Below are 18943 nucleotides of genomic sequence, written 5' to 3' on the forward strand. Positions count from 1 at the left end.
CAATAGCAGTTCCAACTGCAGTATCATAAAAATAGATATTTAACGTAATTTGACTTTGACCGTGACCTAAATGCATGTCCTTGAGTTCTGGCGATCTCAAAAGTATCACCAAATGAATGGGCATCCCCAATTTAGTTGGAAATGACACCTATAAGCACGTTTGAACATTAGACCCGGTGGACTGGTGGCCATTTTGGATTTGACCTCTCACGGTCCTCAGAGGTCAAATATGACTTCCCTCCACATCCGAAAATAAACCTCATGGTATATACTAACTATGCTAGAAATTTCATGCTTTTCTCAAAAAATGCACAATTTGTTAAAATACGAGAGCTTATCCGCTGTACTATTGGTGATAGAAGTCATTAGAACGGCACTCAGTAAGTAAGGCACATAGTCTCACCTCGCAGACTCATTCTGAACAGAAATACCATCGTTAATCGAACACGCTGCTATTATGGCCCACATACCCATATCATCCATGGACCCTATTATGTCACAAACTGCCATTATCCATAGCTTTATTATCTTCGCCACCGAAGGTGGACGGAGGTTAGGTTTTCACCCCTGTCCGTTTGTCTGTGAACAGAATATCTCAAAAAGTTGTGGACAGATTTGGAAGAAATTTGGTGGAGAGGTTGGGTGTGAGACAAGGATGAAAAGGTTAGATTTTGTTGACGATCCGGATACGAGAATTTTTAAAGTGATTCTTCACCATTGGGAGATAGGGCCAAAATCGATATATATATAGCACAATATCTGAAAAGGCTATGGATGGATTCGGCCGAAACTTGGAGATGTTGAGTGTGAGACAAGGATGAATCAATTCTATTTTGGTGAAGATTAAAAATCTGGTGCTCGGTGGGTGTTGTCAATGTGCAACCAGTGATGATGCTAAGGGCTTTGTTTCGTGTAGTTTTAGGGTGTTGATATGTGTGTTTGATAGGCTGGAGGCCCAGGATGAGCTGGCATAGTCAATGACTGGTCCAATGTCCTGTTTGTATATTCGTGATGCTATTTTTTTGCTGCTGTCTGAAGTCAGTTTCTGTGAGAACCACAAGTGTGTGCTCAATCTGGGTGTGCATGTTTTTTTAAATGTTTGTGATGTGATTTGAGAATGAAGTCCGAGCTCTCGCCCACCGAATTGTCAAGGGGGTTTGTTACCTGTACCTGTATTACAGGTACAGGTGTTACCTGTACCTATATAATCCAGGAGCGATAGCTGCAGCTGTATGGACATGTGGTTCATTTTCCTGACGCCGATTATGCTCGCCGGGCATTGTTATGGGGATCTCACTTTGGAACCAACTTCCTCAGTCTGTTCAATCACATTCTCCCATCCCAGGTTTCCCCTTTTTCTGTTCACCACCTCCTCAGGCCAACCTCAATCTTCAATTATGATCTACCCCATAAACCCCATCAAAACCCACTCAATCCTTTGCAGGTTATTGTGTTTTCCACATTCTCTCTCACCCACCTTTTCGTTTGTTTTATTTCATTTGTTTCATCCCAAGTTTATCCTTCCTCTTCTTGCTGTGTTTGAGCTCGTATCCAGCTTGCTCACTCCCTGTGCACACCTTCTTTCCCTTGCTCTCATTCTTCTTCCAATTATCCCCCTGCTGTGTCCCTCTATGGTGATGCTGGTGTTTGCCCCCTTTCCACTAAACTCTGTTCTGGCTCTTCCACGAGCCTTGACTTTATATACAAATAAATAAATAAATAAGAACACTCACCCGTCCCAATTGTTTCCCAAACGTCATAGTCCTTCAAAAGTTCCTCATAGTCCTCCAGCCCCATTTCAGCTAAGAAGGGAACCAATGGAGAGAGCAACATCATAGTCAGGTGCAGGTCAGTTAATCAGGTTGGAAATAGAGAATACTCCGGAGAAACAGGGGAAAAGGCAGGGAAGGAAAAAAACATCAAGGATAAATACAAGGAAATAGAACCATAGGGGTGGGAGGGGGTTGGGAGGAGTTGGGGGGGGGGGGGGGTCAGAGGGAGTTGGGGGGTGGGTGGGGGTTGAAAGTGGATTGGGGAGTTGGAGGGGGGTGGGGGTGGGGTGGGGTGGGGTGGGAGGGGGTGAGGGTGGGGGTGGGAGTGGGAGTGGGAGGGGGTGGGAGTGGGAGTGGGAGGGGGTGGGGGTGGGGGTGGAGTGGGAGTGGGAGGGGGTGGGAGTGGGAGGGGGTGGGAGTGGGAGTGGGAGGGGGTGGGGGTGGGGGTGGGAGTGGGAGTGGGAGTGGGAGTGGGAGTGGGAGGGGGTGGGGTTAGGGTTGGGGTTTGGGGAGTGCGTGGGTTTGGGGGGATCAGAGGGGTTGGGGGATGGGAGGGGTTGGGGGATCGGAGGGGTTGGGGGATCGGAGGGGTTGGGGGATCGGAGGGGTTGGGGGATCGGAGGGGTTGGGGGGTAGGGGGGATCGGAGGGGTTGGGGGGGATCGGAGGGGTTGGGGGATCGGAGGGGTTGGGGGATCGGAGGGGTTGGGGGGATCGGAGGGGTTGGGGGGATCGGAGGGGTTGGGGGGATCGGAGGGGTTGGGGGGATCGGAGGGGTTGGGGGGATCTGAGGTTTGGGGGATCGGAGAGGTTGGGGGGATCGGAGAGGATGGGGGGATCGGAGAGGATGGGGGGATCGGAGAGGATGGGGGGATCGGAGAGGTTGGGGGGATCGGAGAGGTTGGGGGGATCGGAGAGGTTGGGGGGATCGGAGAGGTTGGGGGGATCGGAGAGGTTGGGGGGATCGGAGAGGTTGGGGGGATCGGAGAGGATGGGGGGATCGGAGAGGATGGGGGGATCGGAGAGGTTGGGGGGATCGGAGAGGTTGGGGGGATCGGAGAGGTTGGGGGGATCGGAGAGGTTGGGGGGATCGGAGAGGTTGGGGGGATCGGAGAGGTTGGGGGGATCGGAGAGGTTGGGGGGATCGGAGAGGTTGGGGGGATCGGAGAGGTTGGGGGGATCGGAGAGGTTGGGGGGATCGGAGAGGTTGGGGGGATCGGGGGGATCGGGGGGATCGGAGGGGTCGGGGGGATCGGAGGGGTCGGGGGGATCGGAGGGGTTGGGGGGCGGAGGGGTTGGGGGGCGGAGGGGTTGGGGGGTCGGAGGGGTTGGGGGGTCAGAGGGGTTGGGGGGTCGGAGGGGTTGGGGGGTCGGAGGGGTTGGGGGTCGGAGGGGTTGGGGGGTCGGAGGGGTTGGGGGGTCGGAGGGGTTGGGGGGTCGGAGGGGTTGGGGGGTCGGAGGGGTTGGGGGTCGGAGGGGTTGGGGGGTCGGAGGGGTTGGGGGTCGGAGGGGTTGGGGGTCGGAGGGGTTGGGGGTCGGAGGGGTTGGGGGTCTGAGGGGTTGGGGGTCGGAGGGGTTGGGGGTCGGAGGGGTTGGGGGTCGGAGGGGTTGGGGGTCGGAGGGGTTGGGGGTCGGAGGGGTTGGGGGTCGGAGGGGTTGAGGGTCGGAGGGGTTGGGGGATTGGAGGGGTTGGGGGGTTGGGGGGATCGGAGGGGTTGGAGGATCGGAGGGGTTGGGGGGTTTGGAGGGGTTGGGGGGTTTGGAGGGGTTGGGGGGATTGGAGGGGTTGGGAGGATTGGAGTGGTTGGGAGGATTGGAGGGGTTGGGGGCGGGCTGGGGAGGAGGGCTAGGGGGGTGGGGAGGAGGGCTAGGGGGGTGGGGAGGAGGGCTAGGGGGGTGGGGGAGCAGGGCTAGGGGGGTGGGGGAGCGGTGGGGAGGAGGGCTAGGGGGGTGGGGGAGCGGTGGGGAGGAGGGCTAGGGGGGTGGGGAGGAGGGCTAGGGGGTGGGGAGGAGGGCTAGGGGGGTGGGGACGCGGTGGGGAGGTTGGGTGTGAATGGAAATCTGGACGAGAGGACGAAACTAGAGGGGATCGTTGGACGCTGAACAAGGAACAAATGAAAGCATTTAAACATCTGAATGAATAACATGCTAAGAGGCAGGGCCTAGGGTGTTGTTATTGATATTTTCCAAGACATTAACAAGTAAATAGCCAGGTTCCGTAACTCACCACCGACCTTTGCGGAAATGCACACGAAAGATTCAAATCCGGCGAGCTCAAATGGCCCAATCAGGGCCCACGCGACTGACCAATCAGCGCGGAAATGTGATAAGCCCGTTGTAGTAAGTAGTTGTTTTTGGGACACTAAATTTATCACTGAAGAAGAATATTGAAAATAACAGCTGGCAGAAGACAGTAAGGGCGAATTTGAAAATAAAATTATTTAAATTTTAAAAAGAGAAGCACCTTTCGTTATGGGGATTACCAAATAAAAAGCGGGAGAGGGCGAAACGTGTCACTCACTGCAAGTGCAAGGCAGTTCGCATTTACCACAAGCTTGTTTGGAACTTGGAAGCGGAGTTTCTATTTTATATCGCTTTCTAAGAGGTCAAATATACGTTTATTGCTAAAACGAAGGACGTTCAAAAGTTATACCGACAAAATCATTAATGTTTGTCAATTGATTTATATTTTAAAAATTCTAATTAAGAGGACCAGGAAATGCATTTTTATTTATATGTTGGGTTGTAATTTTACTTTATTAATTAATTTTGATATGTCTTAGAGACAAGAGTGCTTAAACGAGAGGGTTTTCAGAGTTATCCCATAATGCCGTGCGCGCCGCCATGTTGGTTGTATTTATTTACTTCCTTGGCAGCAAGAGCATGGAGGGTTATTTGGCCATGTTCAGTCTTTGTTTACCTTTTGTCGTTTGTTTAGCTTGCCAACCAATATGGCGCCCGCGCACTGCATCATCGGTACTGAAATCCCTCTGTTGTGGGTATCTCGTTCGTAGAACATTTTGAACACCTCGTAAGAGTAATGGGGGAAGGAGTAATAACTAATATTCCCCTCGAGTTCATCATACCCATCGCCCCCTTGAATATCCTTCCCGATCTTGGTTGCGTGTTCGATATCCTAATTTGAACGTTCACGTCACACCAAAGGACTGGCTTAGTGTATCAAGGTCATTGTCACTCAGGTCAATTAATGCATGCAATGGTCTACCCGGAAAGGTATCTGGCAGTACAAACAAAACAGCGTTCAAAAAGCGAATCCAGGTGGACGACACACCCAACTGAGTATCCTCGACAAGGTATGGCGTACTCCATGATGCAGCGTCTTCAGGTGAAAGTTGATAGCTGTGTCGAGGTTCGAACCCAGGCAAGGCAGCTTCAATATTGAGTGTGCTGCCGTGTGCATACCTCTCGGCTATCCTACCAGCCCTACTTTTACTATTATTCGATACAATATCCGAATGTTCTTAGTAATGCAGATTATCATCTGGAGGTGGTGCTAGCGGATAAACAAGAAGACGAAAGTGTCTCTTTAACAAACTAGATGGTATTCAAAGAATACTTAGTCACCGTGTGCCGTGTACGCAGTCACGTACGCAGTCAACTTGTTGCAAGCCAACTCTTTTGTTTTTGAACATTTTTTGGGGGGGATCCAATATGGCTGCCAGACCACGTGAGCGATGACATCATAAATTTATATTCTCCAATATAATTGTTGCATAGACCAGTAGACCACGCTCAATACATTTCAAACTGATCAGACTAAGTGTTGTCCCTGTCGAATTACGACGTCATAATTATGGCACCAATGATGTCATCGTTAACACCTATTTCCCATATGGAGTTCTTTACAATGAGCCATGCTTCAATTTTTTCCATGCAGCAGTTTTGGAGATATAGAGGTGCAACATTTTTTGGTTTTTTCCAAGATGGCACCTGTACCACATGACCTATGACGTCATGATTATCATTAAAATATTCTAAAGGAGGAGGCGCTCCTATGGTGAAAATTTCGTGTCCATCAGACCAACAGTTGCTGAAAAAAAATCATAATGATCGATGGATAAGTGTTGTATTTGTCGAATTATGATGTCATAACGAAGGCACCGATGACATAATCATTAACATATCTTATTCCCCATGGGGAGTAATTTGCAATGAGCCAGGTCTCAATTTTATTCCATAGAGTGGTTTCAGGGATATCGAGGTGCGAAGTTTTTCCAAGATGGCGCCTGTACCATGTGACCTATGACGTCATAATAATCATTAAACTACTATACAGGAGGAGGCCCTCCTATGGTAAAATTTTCATGTTAATCGGACCAACGGATGCCAAGAAAATGAATTTTTAAAATGCAGACGGGCAAACTGCACATGTACAGTACACGGCACACGTACGGCACATGGCACACGTACAGTACACGGCACACGTACGGCACATGCCACACGTACAGTACACGGCACACGTACGGCACATGGCACACGTACAGCACACGGCACACGGCACACGTACAGCCTACAGCACATGTACAGCACACGGCACACGGAGTCACCTGAATGCTTAACCCCACTTTTCGCTTCGCGAGCGCAGGGTAACAAGACCAAAAGTCTAAGCGGCGTAGCCGGGCTTGTTTGATACTTTAGTTTTGTCCATAGGTTCTTAACCAGGGGTACCTGTACGGCTGTACCCCCTCGGGCTATGAAATCTCCAAGCTGGGGGTTCGAGACATGCCGCCCCAAAATAAATTTCAATTCAAAAATAAGGGTATAACAGTATTTAAGGAAAACAAGAAGGGCTCAAATGTTTTTATTTAAAAATTACAAGGGTTAAAATATTTTTACTAAAAAATTACAAAGGTTCAAATGTTTTTATTTAAAATTTACAACAGTTAAAATGTTTTTATTTAAAAATTACAAAGGTTAAAATGTTTTTATTTAAAAATTACAACAGAAAAAATGTTTTTATTTAAAAATTACAAGGGTTAAAATATTTTTATTAAAAAATTACAAAGGTTCAAATGTTTTTATTTTAAAATTACAACAGTTAAAATGTTTTTATTAAAAAATTACAAAGGCTAAAATGTTTTTATTTAAAAATTACAAGGGTTAAAATATTTTTATTAAAAAATGACAAAGGTTCAAATGTTTTTATTTAAAAATTACAAGGGTCAAAATGTTTTTATTTAAAAATTACAAGGGTTAAAATGTTTTTATTAAAAAATTACAAGGGTTGAAATGTTTTTATTAAAAAATGACAAAGGTTAAAATGTTTTTATTAAAAAATTACAAGGGTCAAAATGTTTTTATTTAAAAATTACAAGGGTTAAAATGTTTTTATTAAAAAATTACAAGGGTTGAAATGTTTTTATTTAAAATTTAAAAGGGTTCAAATGTTTTGATTTTAAAATTACAAGGGTTAAAATATTTTTATTAAAAAATTACAAAGGTTGAAATGTTTTTATTTAAAAATTACAACAGGTAAAATGTTTTTATTAAAAAATTACAAAGGTTAAAATGTTTTTATTTAAAAATTACAACAGTTAGAATGTTTTTATTTAAAAATTACAAGTGTTAAAATGTTTTCATTAAAAAATTACAAGGGTTAAAATGCTTTTATAAAAAAATTACAAGGGTCAAAATGTTTTTATTAAAAAATTACAAGGGTTAAAATGTTTTGATTAAAAAATTACAGGGGTTAAAATGTTTTGATTTAAAAATGACAAGGGTTTAAATGTTTTTGTTAAAAAATTACAAGGGTTAAAATGTTTTTGTTTAAAAATTACAAGGGATAAAATATTTTTATTTAAAAATTACAAGGGTTAAAATGCTTTTATTTAAAATTTAAAAGGGTTAAAATGTTTTGATTAAAAAATTACAAGGGTTAAAATGTTTTGATTTAAAAATTACAAGGGTTAAAATGTTTTGATTTAAAAATTACAAGGGTCAATCTGTTTGTGTTAAAAAATTACAAGGGTTAAAATGTTTTTGTTAAAAAATTACAAGGGTTAAAATGTTTTTATTAAAAAATGACAAGGGTTAAATTGTTTTCATTTAAAAATTACAAGGGTTAAAATGTTTTTGTTAAAAAATTACAAGGGTTAAAATGTTTTTGTTAAAATATTACAAGGGTTAAAATGTTTTCATTAAAAAATTACAAGGGTTAAAATGTTTTTATTAAAAAATTACAAGGGTTAAAATGTTTTTATTTAAAAATTACAAGGGTTAAAATGTTTTTGTTAAAAAATTACAAGGGTTAAAATGTTTTTGTTAAAAAATTACAAGGGTTAAAATGTTTTTATTTAAAAATTATGAGGGTTAAATTGTTTTCATTTAAAAATTACAAGGGTTAAAATGTTTTTATTAAAATAATTATAAGGGTTAAAATGTTTTTATTAAAAAATGACAATGGTTAAAATGTTTTTGTTAAAATATTACAAGGGTTAAAATGTTTTCATTAAAATATTACAAGGGTTAAAATGTTTTTATTTAAAAATGACAAGGGTTAAAATGTTTTTGTTAAAAAATTACAAGGGTTAAAATGTTTTTATTTAAAAATTACAAGGGTTAAAATGTTTTTATATTAAAATAATTACAAGGGTTAAAATGTTTTTATTTAAAAATGACAATGGTTAAAATGTTTTTGTTAAAAATTACAAGGGTTGACAGCAAGACAGTGACATTGCTGACCACCTTGTAAATAGGGACATCATTTTGTCCCTGGCATACCTGGCAGATATATTCACACACCTCAACGATTTGAACACCTGCATCCAAGGAACAGGGGTGAACATGATCACTGTCAGGGAAAAGGTGTCTGCCTTCACCCAAAAACCTCCAAAAACCTCCAAAAACCTCCAATCCTCCAAAAACCAAAAGGTGCCGGGGGTCCGACAGCAGGGGGGCGGCCTCGACGCGGAGGCAGAGCTGCTTGCGGGGGGTGGTCCAGATCGAGGTGGGCCGGCTTGAGGCGGTCCACGGAGATGCGATCCGGGGCACCGCCGATGTCAATGGTGAAAAATTTGTCCCCGGTCTCCAGCACGCGGCAGGGCCCGTCGTACGAGGGCCGGAGCGGTGCCCGGTGGGCGTCGTGCCGGACGATGACGTACCTCGCCGTGCGAAGCTCCGGGGCGACGTGGGAAGGCGGGCAACCGTGGTGTGCCGTCGGCACCGGGGCGAACCTCCGGGCGGTCTCCTGAAGGGCGGAACGCTGTTGCGCCGCGGACCAAGGAGCCGTGGAGTCGGGGATAAATTCACCCGGTACCCGCAGTGGTTGCCCGAAGACCAGCTCCGCCGAGGATGCGCGCTGGTCGTCCTTGGGCGCCGTCCTGAGGCCCAGCAGGACCCAGGGGAGTCTATCGACCCAGCCGCTATCGCGGAGGCTGGACCGGAGTGTGGCCTTCATTGATCGATGAAAGCGCTCGCACAGGCCATTGGCCTGGGAGTGGTAGGCCGTGGTGCGATGTAGTGTCACCCCGAGCCCTTGCGCCACCGCAGCCCAGAGCTCCGAGGTGAACTGGGGGCCGCGGGCGGACGAGATGTCCGAGGGGGCACCGAACCGGGCAACCCAAGTGGCGATGAAGGCCTGCGCCACATCAGCTGCAGACGTCGCCGCCAACGGTGTGGTGCAGTCCACCATGGTGAGGAGGTGGGTGAACCCCCGCGAGGGGGGCAGAGGTCCCACCAAGTCGACGTGCACATGGTCGAACCGACGCTCGGGCACCGCAAACGGGGCCAACGGGGCCTGGGTGTGGCGGTGGACCTTTGCACGCTGGCACGCGAGGCACGTCCTGCCCAGTCGCGGACGTCCTTCTGGAGGCCGTGCCAGACGAACTTCGCCCCGACGAGCTTCTGGGATGCCTTCGGGCCCGGGTGGGACAGGCCGTGGATGGCGTTGAAAACTGGGCGCCGCCAGCCAGCGGGCACGATGGGTTGAGGCCGGCCGAGGGAGATGTCGCATAGGAGGGCCACGCCCGCGGCGTCGAACGGCACCTCGGTGACGCGGAGGCCCGTGACAGCGGTCCGCAAGGCCTGGACGCCGGGGTCGGCGGTCTGGTCCTCCGTCATCCGGGCATATTCGAACCCGAGGTGGACCGCGAGCACGACGGACCGGGAAAGGCAATCCGCCACCGGGTTGTCCTTACCCGCCACGTGACGGATGTCCGTCGTGTACTCGGACACGGCAGAGAGGTGACGCTGCTGCCGTGCCGACCATGGCTCGGCGACCTTGGCCATCGCGAACACAAGGGGCATGTGGTCGACGAAAGCCGTGAATGGGCGGTCCTCCAGCATATGGCGGAAGTGTCGGACCGCCAGGTGGAGCCCGAGCAGCTCACGGTCGAAGGTGCTATAGCGGCGTTCGTGCGGGCGAAGCTGCCGGCTAAAAAATGCCAGCGGTTGCCAAGCACCACGCACCCACTGCTCGTGCACCGCGCCCACTGCGTAGTCCAATGCGTCGGTGGTGAGGGCGATTGGTGCATCGGGCGCCGGGTGCGCCAGCATGGTGGCGTCGGCCAGGGCCAGCTTTGCGCCCACAAATGCCGCGGTCATCAGCGCCGACCAGGCGATGTCACCTTTGCCCGGCTTGCCCCGGAGGGCGTCGTGCAAGTGGTGGAGGAGCTGGGCGACGTGGGGCACGAAGCGGTGGTAAAAATTTACCATGCCCAGGAACTCCTGGAGCCCCTTGATCGTGCGGGGCCGCGGGAAATCCCTGACCGCCTCCACCTTGGCCGGTAAAGGGACGGCCCCGTGCCTGGTGATGTGGTGCCCCAAGAAGTCGATGGTGGCGACGCCGAAACGGCACTTGGCGGGGTTGATGATTAGGCCATGCTGGCCCAGGCGTTCAAAGAGCGTGCGGAGGTGCAGCAGGTCCTCCTCCCGGGACGCGCTCGCGACCAGGATGTCGTCCAGGTAGACAAACAGGAAATGTAAGTTGCGCAAGACGCTGTCCATAAGCCGTTGAAACGCCTGGGCCGCATTCTTCAACCCGAAAGGCATCCTCAGGAACTCGAAGAGGCCGAAAGGGGTAATGACGGCCGTCTTCGGGACGTCGTCCGGTTGGACGGGGACCTGGTGGTAGCCCCGGATGAGGTCCACCTTGGAAAACACGGTCGTGTTTGCCAACCGGGCGGAAAAGTCCTGGATGTGCGGGACCGGGTAGCGGTCGGGGGTGGTGGCATCATTGAGCCGGTGATAGTCCCCGCACGGCCGCCATCCTCCGCCGGGCTTCGGCACAATGTGCAGAGGAAAAGCCCAAGCGCTGCTGGAACGCCGTACGATCCCCAGCCGCTCTAGCGTGGCGAACTCTGCTTTCGCCACCGCGAGCTTCGTGGGCTCGAGTCGGCGTGCCCGGGCATAGACCGGCGGCCCGACCGTGGGGATATGGTGCTCCACCCCGTGTTTAATGGCCACCGCTGAGAAGGTGGGCTATGTGAGGGCCGGGAAACTGGCGAGGAGGCGGGTAAAGTCGTGCGCTGCCGGAAGCGTGCAAACTAAACTCGCCGGGACGGAACCCTTCAGCAAGCCGCTCGGTGAGCCGCTCAGTGAGCCGCTCAACGAGCCGCTCAGCGAACAAGCGAGCGAGCTGAAGGTTTCGGCCTGGCCGAGCCGTCTGCGCTTCACGTCGACTAACATCCCATTCGCACATAGGAAGTCCGCACCGAGCAGTGCCATTGGCACGCTGGCCGTCACGAACGACCGTTGAAAGCGCTGCCCTCCGAACCGCAGGGAGAGGCAACGCTTCCCGAATGTGCGGATGGGTGTACCATTGGCGGCAAGCAAAACGGGGCCCCGGCCCACGGTTTGCTTGTCGGACATGGAGGCTGGGAGGACGCTTACCTGCGCTCCTGTGTCACAAAGAAAACGGCGCCCGGACAAGGTGTCCGTAATGAACAGGAGGCTGCCGGAATGGCCGACGCTCAGGGCCGCTAATGAGCGCCGGCCCGGTCGTTTCCCGACCTGTCGAAAGAGCATGGCGGGCAACACGTTTTAGCCTTGTGGCCGAACCTGGCGTGGTAGTACCACCAGGTTTGCGGCGGCGGCGGCCGTGGTGATGGCGGTGGCTGTGGTGGGCGGGGAGCAGCAGCCGCCACGAGGGAAGCCGGGGGCGCTGTAGCCGCTGCCCCGGGATCCACGACGGCAGCACCATAACCCGACCGCATGTCGCAGGCCGCAAAAAACTTGTCGGCCTCTATGGCCAGGGCGCGGGGTTCCTTTATTTTGGAACCGGCCAGCGCGAGGCGTACCTGTGCGCGTAGCTGGCGTAGGAAAAGCGACCGGAATAAGAAATCCGGGGGCTGGTCTCCAAGCAGCGACAGCATAAAATCCATCCGCACGGATGGTCGTGTGTCGCCGAGTTCGGGAAGGTCCAGTAGGCGGTCGGCCCGTTCGAGCTCTGTGAGCCCGAACGTGGCGAGGAGGAGACGTTTAAGCGCCTCGTACTTGTTGTCACCCGGCGGGCGCCGAAGGATGGACACGACTCGGGCGGCAGTGCCGGGCCTGAGGGCGGCGACCACGTGGTAGTACCGGGTCTCGTCCGCCGTTATGCCTCGGAGCTGAAATTGGGCTTCGGCCTACACGAACCAAACGTCGGCCTGTGCTTCCCAAAACTCTGGGAGTTTGACTGCGACGGCGTTGGTGGCCATGGCGCGTTCGGTGGTCAGCAACGTCTGAACCAATCGGGGTCACCAGTGAGGTGTGGTGCTGCGCACACATGACTTGAATGCCAAAGAGGTAGGCCACAACGCGTTTGTTACAACAAAGAGTCTTTATTCCAAAGGTCGTACTGCAGCACTGAGCGAGCTCGAGCTTAGAGCCCGCATATATATCCCGAGGCCACGCCTAGTCCCCGGGCGTGGCCGATCGGCCGATAGGCGGGGCATGCATTCCAGTTCCCCGCCTGGACGTTCCGGCCACCTGCTGGTGCGCTGAATTTGTGTCCCTTGTGTCCGCCACAACAGCCACGATATTACAACCGAGTGTTATAAAAGATTCTTATTTTCACGTGTTTTACTTCATGTGTTTCACGTGTTTGTGTTTCACACTGAATGAAAAACGTGAAGGTAGAGCATGCAGATTGTGATACATGACGGGTTTGACGATATGTCCGGCCTGAACGCACTGATCTCTAGAACCACTGGATAGCGCATCGCCCACTGAACGTAACACACACAAGTGACGCTGCCGCACACACAGGTCGGCCATCTTAACCACTCGCATCGTATGCGGACGCGTCAGGAGCCAGGGAGTGAACAACACGTAATTTGTATGCAATTCCCAACTAAGCTCGCTACTTTCCTTCAGATCTGGACTTTATATCAAATCCCTTATACTCTAGTTTCAAATTGTATTCTCGTAATGGAGGCCTACATCAACATCAACTTGTTTAATCATCAAAAAAATGTCCCCCACTACACCAAGTCCCAATCATTTGCTTCCTTCTTCAAAACAAAACAATGCTATTAATGTTGCAGCATTTTGCAGACGAGATCAGTAATGGCCTCCACTAACAGTTCTTATTGAATGGTAATTTGTTTTCTTTGCCGAATAAAAGTAATTTTAAAAAGGTAATTACTTTCTAGTGATTTATTTCCATTCTTATTTCTTGTCAGAAGTAAACTCTTTTCAGTAGTAAATGGGGGGGGGGGGTGGGGGGGGGGCATGAAGGAAACTTAAAAATCATTTAAGGAATACATGTACAGTTATGGCAATGAAAGGCAATATGTAAGGCAAAAAGTACAGTTGTGGCAATGAAAGGCAATTTGTAATTGATCGTCCCTTGGCAATGTTTGTATTTAAAGGAGTACAATTGTACTGGTACAATGAGCTATCAACCGAGGCTATTCTCATGACAGCGACTTGCCACAGGGGGACTCAAGTTGCATTGAATATGCCTACATTGGCTGTGGGTCTTTGACTTGCAAGCTTTTGGTTTGCATTGACAAAGTCAATCGATGGAGTGATTTATATAAAATATCTAAAGAGTTATCCTGTACGTCCATCCATGGTAATAGGATGCGGGTAGTTTCCTTGTTCATGAAAGCTGCTAATAGTTCGAACTACTCATGCCTAAATAACATGAGCTTTGACAATTGTTTGCGTAGTTTGGGTCCTGTTATCTTCTCAGTGAAGCACTTGGCAAGGTGATGCATCCGGATCTTGATGTGACATGCTGCAATGCACTTGATAAGCACAAAAACGTGATTGTGGTCTGGCGGACAGCCGAACATGTGATCGTTCAGCTGTGCAAACAAACATTGAGATCCGACATCATGCAGAACGGCCGTCGATAGGGCAGATGCAATCCCTTCGGACCGAGGTAGAGCACCGTCTGTTGTACGGAGCAGTCTCTGGAGGCATCGCTCAGTAGATTTGCACACCTTCGCCACATCATCAGAAGATTTGATAAGGCCACCCCGATTCTTTCTCTTCAAGAGGCGTCCACCGGCATCCATCCCATTTGAAGTCAGAACCTGTTGACATTCAAGGCAAGGTGTGCGTCTCTTTACCATACGTACAACGTAGCCTGCTACGTATCCTATAGCATCATGTAGCACTGGAGACAAGGGAGGGATGTTAGGTGCATCAATGTAATCATGGTCTTCATTACATGGCTGCCGATCTTCCAAGTCATATTTCCTGATAAGAAACATGTCGCTCTCATCGGTGATGCGGCCTTCTCTGTCATGGCTGACAAGTACACTGGACACATGAAGGATCGGTGTCTTGTCTTGCGCGATGCAATTACCTCCCATTCCCTTGATTTCATGACGAACCAGCAGCCTCTTGTAGGTGGATTGGAATTGTCTACCTGTTGGGTTGTTATTTGTCCCATTGGCTGACCGTACCGCACAGAAGAACAGTTCGAGTATTCCTTTCTAAGGATATCTAAGTATTCCTTTCAGAAATTATAAATCTTATCAAGGGAACTGCCTTAGCCCTTTAGCCTTTAAGGAATAAACTACATGCATGTACATACAAGATACTTTACAGTCATGTAGTGGCAGTGTTGCTTGAGCTACGAGTCCAGACTCTTCAATGACAATGTGACTAGATCTCGAGTCGAGACTCTAGATCTAGCCACATTGTCATTTGTGTAAAACTGTAATCAGATCGAGATCTGGAGTCGAGACTCTAGATCTAGCCACATTGTCATTTGTGTAAAACTGTAATCAGATCTAGATCTGGAGTCGAGACTCTAGATCTCGTCACATTGTCATTTGTGTAAAACTGTAATCAGATCGAGATCTGGAGTCGAGACTCTAGATCTCGCCACATTGTCATTTGTGTAAAACTGTAATCAGATCTAGATCTGGAGTCGAGACTCTAGATCTAGCCACATTGTCATTTGTGTAAAACTGTAATCAGATCGAGATCTGGAGTCGAGACTCTAGATCTAGCCACATTGTCATTTGTGTAAAACTGTAATCAGATCGAGATCTGGAGTCGAGACTCTAGATCTAGCCACATTGTCATTTGTGTAAAACTGTAATCAGATCGAGATCTGGAGTCGAGACTCTAGATCTAGCCACATTGTCATTTGTGTAAAACTGTAATCAGATCTAGATCTGGAGTCGAGACTCTAGATCTAGCCACATTGTCATTTGTGTAAAACTGTAATCAGATCTAGATCTGGAGTCGAGACTCTAGATCTCGTCACATTGTCATTTGTGTAAAACTGTAATCAGATCGAGATCTGGAGTCGAGACTCTAGATCTAGTCACATTGTCATTTGTGTAAAACTGTAATCAGATCGAGATCTGATTACAGTTTTACACCGTAATTTTGTGCATTTTTTTTACAGATTTTTATTCTTCACTTACAATTAAGTAATAATTCATACTTAGCTCCACACAAATCTGTGGCTTTGCAAGCTATTTGTTTTAAAGTAGCCTAACTAAAAGTTAGATTGTAATGTAAATCTAAAATATTGAACTTTTTTACACAGCAACTAACAAGGGAATCTACACATGGGTCTGTACAAACATCGAACTCGTTCATGTGTTGCACGCTATTAACTCTAAACAGTCTCATTTACAGTAACTTTATTATACTTACAGATGAAATGTTGGATTGCAACCCTCGAACTGCCTATTTGTGCAGTTGACCGCAGCACATGAAGGCATCTTGAGCCCATTTATAGTAACTAGGGCATGCCCGTACTATATATAAGCTAGGACGTGCCCGTACGTGGGTGCCCGTTCCTTGCCAAAAAAAAAAAAAAAAAAAATTTGTGTAGGGGTGTGTGTGTGTAAACATCCTAGGGCGTGCCCGTACGTGGGTGCAAAAAAACATGCGTGCAAACAACAACAACAAAAAAAAACTTTGAAACCACGTGGCAGTAACGACCACAGAACCCCCCTCCCTCTATTTACATGAATGGTTTGGTCCATTCGCAACGACCACAGAACCCCCCCCTCTATTTACATGAAATGGTTTGGTCCAAAGCGAACGGCTTGCGAGTACGGTGACAATCCCCCCCCTCTATTTACATGCAATGGTTTGGTCCAAAGCGAACGGCTTCCGGAGTTTGGTAAAGAAATCGCCATCGCGTGCACAAACGCGCAGGAAAGCGAATGAATCGCAAATTCGGTTTTATTAGTTTTAAAACATAGTTTAACGCCAACATAGTTTGCAAACGTGAAATAAATGAATACGCTCTCAAATGTGCCATCCGAGGCAGAGTGTGTCCTCCACGTTCGGCACACGCGATCGTTCGCTGCTCTCTGATTGGTTGAATCGTTTTTTGGACATAGCTCGGTAAGTAATTGTCCGATTAATATGAAACCTTGAAAAGGCACATCCTCGGGTCCCCAGCAATATACCTGGCAAGTTAAAAGTATATCGGACCCGTGGTTGTCGAGAAACAGCGGTCACAGACAAACGTACAGACGTACAAACGTACAGACGTACAAACAGAGATTACTGGAATTATAGATAGATAACGAATCAAAATTATATATGTATTGGCAGGAGTGTTAACGCGAGCTTACTTGGAGAATCAATGCGAGTGGTTAAGATGGCGGCCGGTTCGTACGTTTGGCGTCAGATCGATCAGCCAATGCGCTATCCAGTGGTTGTAGAGATCAGTGCCTGAACGGCATAGGAATCAAAATGGCGGTATGAGGAGTCAGCCGTCATACCGCCGTAATGACATCACAGCAGCCATGTCATGTGACCAGATCATCAGCTCTGATTGGTGTACGTTTGAGGGGACATACATACATACATATATACGTCATATCGTCAGACAAACACTGTTCTAGATGGCTTTGCCCTATGGCCTACGCCGTAAAAATAAATCTTAAACGAAGATTACTTCCATTAAAACCGAATAAATTTGTTAACTATTGAACATTTAAACACCCCTTTAAGACGGTGTTTCGCAATCACTACTGTGTCTGCAATCTCTGCATGTGTGTGTCTGTCCGGGCCTTAACTTTTTTCCATTTGAGTTTTGTCATCAAACTTTCACCAAAGCTTTACTATGATAATACGGAGAAGGCAAATGAATAATTGTATCAAAAGGTTTAAAGGTCAAAGGTCAACGACACCTAAAATCAACAATTTTCATCCAATTTACCATTTGAGTTTCTCACCAAATTTTCAACAAAGTTTTCTTTTGAGTATATGGAGAAGGCAAATTAATTGGTTCACCAATCAAAAGATAGAAGCTGACAAATTTTTTTAGATCTAAAGCTCAAAGGTCAAGGCTGCATAAAATCATCAATTTTCATTTTGTATTTTTTTTAAATAGCTTTTTGTTATTTTAAGCATCCAGAAGAAAAAGAAGAAGACATCTTCCGACAAACGGATGCGGACGGGCTTTGCATTTGCAGATGCTTTATAGTTTTAATTTTGGTTTCTTCTTCCAACGTCACCTTCACTTCCATCTCCTCCCCAACCTCAAAACTACTGCAATCAACTGTCATTGTTTGTTTTGTTTTTTCCACTTTCAAATAGCCAAAGTGAGGACCACCAAAAGGTTTTCTAACATATCCATAAAACTCACCAAATGACCACGCACTCTGATGTTTGCTATGTCGTATCAGGTTCAAGGGAAGGGATAAATGGAGGAAAGATTAGATCCCGTGTCGTGTAGGCTACGTATTTATAACTGTTGTGGCAAAAACAAAGAACTACAACTTTAACCTGATCATAAAATACCTGGTGAAAAATACTCGAGAGTTTTGTACAATTAATACTAATGTAAGACCTCATAAGGTGGACGTGAGGGATCCAACGGTGTCCTTCCCTTCGTGAAGAGTAGACGAGCTATCGCCGGCAGCCTGGACAAATTACAAATTCCTGCCCTGTCTTCCTCGGTCGAAGTGACGACCCGAACAGTATTGTAACCCCAGCCATAGAAACTGCTTCGGGAGCACCGACTTCCTGTATAGAGCATGGTACATGATCTGATCTTCCACTTACCCCAAATATATTTAATTAGAAGCACCTCATTATTGCAAAGGGTTGACCTGTTTGAAGGTTCTCATGACGATGCCGAGATACGGTAATAAGTTCAAATCCCATATCAAATATCGGTTTGTCCATTGTCCTTGTATTTCAAACGTCTCCATGAATCTTCAATCACCATTTCAAACAGATATAATAAAAATAGGACCACTGGGCCCATAGGCGGTAGATTATCTGGGCCATGGCCTAATGTTGTAGTCAAAACTTGGTAACATTTTGACAGGTTGATCTGGAGAAGAAGATTTTCCACAAAATTGACTCAGTCAGCCATTTTGATACTTCCAGTCACGTGATTGGCGTGACCTCTGCAATTTAACATGCCTACCCTGGCCTAATGTTGTAACCCAAATTGGGTGGCATTCTGACTGGTGGATCTGGAGAAAAAGATTTTTGAAGGAATTTACTAAGTCTGCCATTTTGACATACTTCCGGTCACATGACCGGAAGTGTGTCACATGACCGGAAGTGTGTCACATGACCGGAATGAGCTTTACAATACCCGCTACCAGTCAGGAGTGGAACCTTGCAGTCAGATTTCAGCTGGATCAGGACAAATTACAAATTTGGTCGAAAAAGTCGAAATAATAGCCGGACGGACCGTGCACGATGACAATACCTGATCTGGAATTCAATTTCCAGATAATCTAAAAAGAAGTGAGAATTTCTTTTCAATCCATGCCTCCTACC

At 47.6% G+C, this 18943-nt stretch overlaps 1 protein-coding gene across 4 annotated transcripts in view; it reads right to left on the reverse strand.

Moving 5' to 3' along the window:
• Nucleotides 1-5119, reverse strand: part of MELK (maternal embryonic leucine zipper kinase) — a 73654-nt gene extending 68535 nt beyond the window's left edge. For 2 of the 4 annotated variants that reach the window (XM_068113886.2, XM_068113890.2), the window contains exons 1-2: nt 3999-4069; nt 1734-1802 (exon numbers count right to left, since the gene is read on the reverse strand). In XM_068113886.2, coding sequence (XP_067969987.2) covers nt 1734-1797 — 64 coding nt within the window. In that variant the 5' untranslated portion in view covers nt 1798-1802; nt 3999-4069. Of the gene's footprint in view, nt 1-1733; nt 1803-3998; nt 4070-5096 lie in introns of those variants that run through there. The other 2 variants (XM_068113889.2, XM_068113888.2) reach the window with 2 other exon arrangements.
• Between the last annotated feature and the right edge of the window lie 13824 nt (nt 5120-18943).

Source organism: Myxine glutinosa, chromosome 4, assembly GCF_964187855.1.
Source record: "Myxine glutinosa chromosome 4, kmMyxGlut1.1, whole genome shotgun sequence".
In the NCBI taxonomy this organism is placed as follows: Eukaryota; Metazoa; Chordata; class Myxini; order Myxiniformes; family Myxinidae; genus Myxine; species Myxine glutinosa.